The sequence below is a fragment of the Austrofundulus limnaeus genome, unplaced genomic scaffold, assembly GCF_001266775.1.
Source record: "Austrofundulus limnaeus strain Quisiro unplaced genomic scaffold, Austrofundulus_limnaeus-1.0 Scaffold468, whole genome shotgun sequence".
Lineage (NCBI taxonomy): Eukaryota > Metazoa > Chordata > Actinopteri > Cyprinodontiformes > Rivulidae > Austrofundulus > Austrofundulus limnaeus.
The window spans coordinates 357,050-361,697 of record NW_013952870.1 but is presented as its reverse complement, the minus strand read 5'-3'; the positions used below and the strand labels follow the sequence as shown (position 1 = coordinate 361,697).

Sequence of the window (4,648 nt, the reverse complement as noted above, 5' to 3'; positions counted from 1 at the left end):
CCCTTCTGAAGCTGCTGCCCCCGCGACCCGACCCCGGATAGGCGGAAGAAAATGGATGGATGGATGGATGGATGGATGGATGGATAATCATGGAAATTTCTGATTATTTTTTCTCACAAATTTACGACTTTCCACATAATTACAAAACATTTTTGAAATTTAAAATTTCTGAGTTTTTTCGGCAGAGATTTACGCCTTTTTTCATCTGCAAAATGGCCGTAATACACCGTCGTAGTAGGACTCCTTCAGGGTTCCGTTATTTTACTATGACAGGAAGTAAAAATGCTGAAGTTGCCACCGTCAATGAGGTATATTTACTAGAGGCTACCCCAGTCAAAAGGCTGGGGCCAAGAAATGCTGAGCGTGACGCCAGTCTATTCAAAGGGATGGGGCTATTCAAATGATGTAAACAATGCTGAGTACTTACCAGATTAACAGGTTTTTCTTTTTAGAGTAGCCCTGATTTACATATACTCTATAACAAATTTACACACAGATAGTTGAAAGAAAAAGTTTATTTTTCCATATTATTTTAACTAAAAAATTTTTATTTTTATTAACAACGTAGTCAAAACAAGTAAAAGAAAGTATACTAAAATTACATTGTCAAAACACAATCCAAAAACCAAGGTTTAAAGCATCATTTTGAAAACACTGTTTAGAAATACACAATAAACTAAAAAAAATTAAATAAAAAACAAAATTGTGTTCAATTATAAGATTGACAATCATTTGTAAAATAAATGCAAGTCCATAGTTATTCTGTACTTTACTGTATTTATTAGTGTTTTTTTCCTGTATTGTTTAATTATTGGCCTTTGAAGAGAATGAGCTTAAGTCAGTTTCCGATGAACAGACTCTTTTTTTAAGCTGTGAGGTGTGTAATCTGGCAACATGTTTCTGTCTGATGGTGTAGTAACTGTTCATCAGGAGTTGGATGAGGTCAAGGTAATGGCTGTCCATGCCATATTGAGACTCCACTATATGTTTTCCGAGGCACAATGGATCGATATCCCCACGTTCATTTTTTAGACCAGCACTCTGTGTCGGGAGCAGACATTTGTTGCATTGGAAATATTCATGAAAAGTCTGATGCCTTTTTCTGCTGCAGTTAAAAGGTGCACTACACTTTGTGAGGGTGTAACATCCCACCTTTATTTTTCATTTGAAACAGCTGATACAAATTATCATATTGAGATTAGACAGCATTAGAGACCAAAGATGATTTACACACATCACAACACACCTCAGTTACAATCTGACGCACCACAAAACCTGCAATGTATGTTATGATGTTCATAGCAAACGGAGCAAGTTTTGGTGAGATCCATGTGCTGTACGTGTGGTGGATGTTGTCCATAAAAGTAGACTCAGCTGCTTCATGTGGCATGACATCATCGACCTGGAGACACTGTGTGCTGTCCATGAAGACAACATTTAGCTGAAGATGGTGATACCCCGCTGTGCACAATCTTCTTACCGAAGATTGCCATGAACTGACGACAGCTTGGGTTGTTGTTAAATCCACCTGCATAATCATACATCCTAAATATCACTAGGTCTGTTAACAACTATGTTTCACAAATCATAGCCCAAAAGTACACTTGAAATTGAAAGCAAATTATAACTTACCCGCTTTGCGTACTGCACCGAAGAACAGCTCCAAGGGATCTTGGCTCAACTTGTACGTTAACAAGAAACTTTGGTTGGCTAGAACTTCTGGTACCAATCTGAACAAACTCTCCATGTTGACAATGAAGCCAAACACATTCAAGTACCTGTAAACATAAATCATTTATCAGTTCAGCTTGTTTTTTTTTTAATTCACAGTGCACAAAAATAGCAGTGACCTGAAAGCATGTCTGTAAAATAGTTTCCTCAATTTATTGTTATTTACATTCTGTGGGACATGATCAGTGAGCGGTTAATACTGGAATAAATTTAGATAGATAAAAATATTACTTCATGTGAAAAATAAACATATTTACTGTTACAGAGCTTTAGTAAGCAATCCACAAAGCAAATGACAAGAGATTTTTCCTTTCTTTTTTCTTTTACTTAATAAATTTAGATAAATAACAATGCGTTTGTTGTGTAAATATTACATACATGGTACAAAACTTTAGTAAGCATTCAGGAGTGCAAATCAACACTTCTGTCTTTATTTCAATGGCACACCTTGACTCAACAGAAATACAAAAACACAAACAAAAAGTTTAATTTCACCCTCCAGCAGTGGGAGATTTCATGTAGTTCACAATTGATTTTGATCCATTTCTTGTCAGTACTAATTCTGAACATAAACACAGAGCTAAACATAGCCTTCTTATTTAAAAGAAAAAAAACTTACCAGTGAAATCTTATGAGGTCCGAACATTTTCCACTACGATTGCTGCAAGCGAACACTGCAGTGACACGGCATTGCGGGTCTGTGTTCAACGGTGAATGGTTGAATTGGCTACCGGCTACCGTCTAATGCATGTAGCACTTCTCAAGATGGCAGCACAGACTCTCCTTCCGTTAGCGGGTCTGTCCGTTCCAGTGGCCCCACCCTCACAGGCGGAGTCAAACACTCAGCTCGATCTGTCTGTCCGGGTCTAAGCTTCGGGTATCTCTGCTTCTGGATACTTTGAACTGTGTTCGTCCTCCGGTCCGTAGGCAAGCGGCGGATCTTTGGGCTTGTGGACCTGGCCTGCAGCGCTCCGGAGACTGACCCAGTGCAGTTCTCCTCTTCCACGGCCCCAGACAGAGGCCAAGACCCGGACCGAGGCCTGCAGTGCACGCTGAGCCTCCCGCAGGCCTCCGGCCCGGACTCCTGCGGTTCTTCAGGAAAATGGACGGTTTTACCGGCAGTTTAGGTGAGTCCCGACCGAGCACCAAACTTTACCTGCTCGTCTGTTCACGCAGTGGCGGGAAACAGGCCGCACGCGCCACGGGCAGCGTTACACGTGTCACTGCTGTTTTTGTCAAGACGCTGCACCGCCCCTCGAGGAGCTGCAGGGCCACAAAACAAACTGCTCCACCTGCATAAGGCTATAATGCACAGACCTGGACACGTCCTGTAAACAGGACCTGGTCGGTCTGAGGATCCAACTAGACCCGGATCTGTCTAACCGCTCAACATGACTCTACACCGCCACTCCGGGCGCTGCAGGGCCAATAAACTAACTGCACCATCTACAGGAGGCTCTGCACAGTCCTGGGCTCCAGAGCGACACTCTTTGAAGTAGCCGACACACGGTCACGTGGTTCATGGAGCTCTCAATAGTTCCAAACAGAGCAGCACCGTCAGTCTGTCTGAGCGGACAGAACGCTGAAAACTACATTTTTTTACTTTCCCCGCGACTTTCAGGAATTATTGATCCATAATGAACTGATGACTGGTTACTTCACTGACTATACATTTTATCAAAGCATTTGCTGCAAGGACATTTTTCAGTGTTTTAATGAGGGAAACGAGACTGCATCATAGAATACATACAAACTACAGATCATATTTATTGATAAAAAAAATAAGCATCTACAATACTCTGATCAATATAAGCATGTCTACACTGGTTTATAATAATGTTATTTACATTAAAAATGGAATAACTACCCATTTTAAAGCTTTCTGGTGTTAGCATGCTAGCATAAATTCTATACCTGTTTAACATGCAGCTAAGAGCTCTGCTCCAACTTACCTTCAGATCTACAGCCTACAACAAAATGTTTACATGATTTATTGTCCCACTCATGTAGCAGATATCAGTCTGTTATCTCCTTGAATCCCTATCTTGAATAATGATAGGGGAAACGCTGAGGAGTATACCTCTGGACCCCCCTAGAACAGATTCAGTCCACTGGTTAACGTGAACAGTTGCTCCTCATGATGACAGCTGATGTTGGCTGTTATGAGGACGAGGTCTGGTATACTGTTTCAAATGAATTTTGTTAACTATTTTAATTGGACAAACTGGTTTCTTAAGGTAAAACCATAGTATTAAAGACAAAACTAATTTTATATGTGTATGTATTTAAATTGGCAGTGAGATTTAGAAAATTCCACAAGAGGTCCTACCTGAAACCTGGGTGCACAGAAAGGTGTGTAGGACAAATAAAAAAGGAGTGTTCCTGAATTCAACAACCCCTTGTTATGAAAATGCACTGACACTAGGGTGTACACCCCACATTCTGAAAACCACTGTTCTAAACCAACATACAGGGGATCAAGGGCAGAGTGGGTAATCGGGAGAGTCTGGACGATTCCCGTTGGGCCACAATATATATAAAACGTTCTTTTGTACTTTTGTTATATTCATTTGCAGTACAGCAAAAATTAGGGATGGGTACCGAATTCGATACTTTTTTATGCACAGACCGAATTCTTTCGGTACTACTGAGTATCTATTCACGTAACATCAAACGGTACCATGTTTCATTACCTAAACAGGGGTAGACATAAGGAAATTTTTCAGGTTGTCCAGCAAAACCTGGTTGTCTGCAAAACATTTTGGTTGTCCAAAAGAATCTCAAGAAAAATGTAATTTGACAAGTATATTGTTTTGTAGACGATGTTTATTTTATATATAGTGGGTAAAATAAGTATTGAACACGTCACCATTTTTCTCAGTAAATATATTAATAGAGGTGCTAATGACATGAAATT

At 40.1% G+C, this 4,648-nt stretch overlaps 1 protein-coding gene and 1 long non-coding RNA gene across 5 annotated transcripts in view; one reads left to right on the top strand and one right to left on the bottom strand.

Annotated features, from left to right (window-relative positions):
* Positions 1-527: 527 nt before the first annotated feature.
* Positions 528-2,436, bottom strand: LOC106529814 (uncharacterized). 2 transcript variants are annotated; one of them, XR_001311682.1, is made up of 3 exons: positions 2,351-2,436; positions 1,633-1,778; positions 528-1,545 (listed from the first exon to the last, which is right to left on the bottom strand). It is a non-coding gene; the product is annotated as an uncharacterized LOC106529814 (long non-coding RNA). The 2 variants fall into 2 exon arrangements; XR_001311681.1 differs by having other exon boundaries at positions 528-1,528.
* eml4 (EMAP like 4) overlaps positions 2,375-4,648 on the top strand; it is a 65,207-nt gene continuing 62,933 nt past the window's right edge. For all 3 annotated transcript variants that reach the window (XM_014025324.1, XM_014025323.1, XM_014025322.1), the window contains exon 1: positions 2,375-2,858. In XM_014025324.1, the coding sequence (XP_013880778.1) occupies positions 2,834-2,858 (25 nt within the window). In that variant the 5' untranslated portion in view covers positions 2,375-2,833. The remainder of the gene's footprint in view (positions 2,859-4,648) is intronic.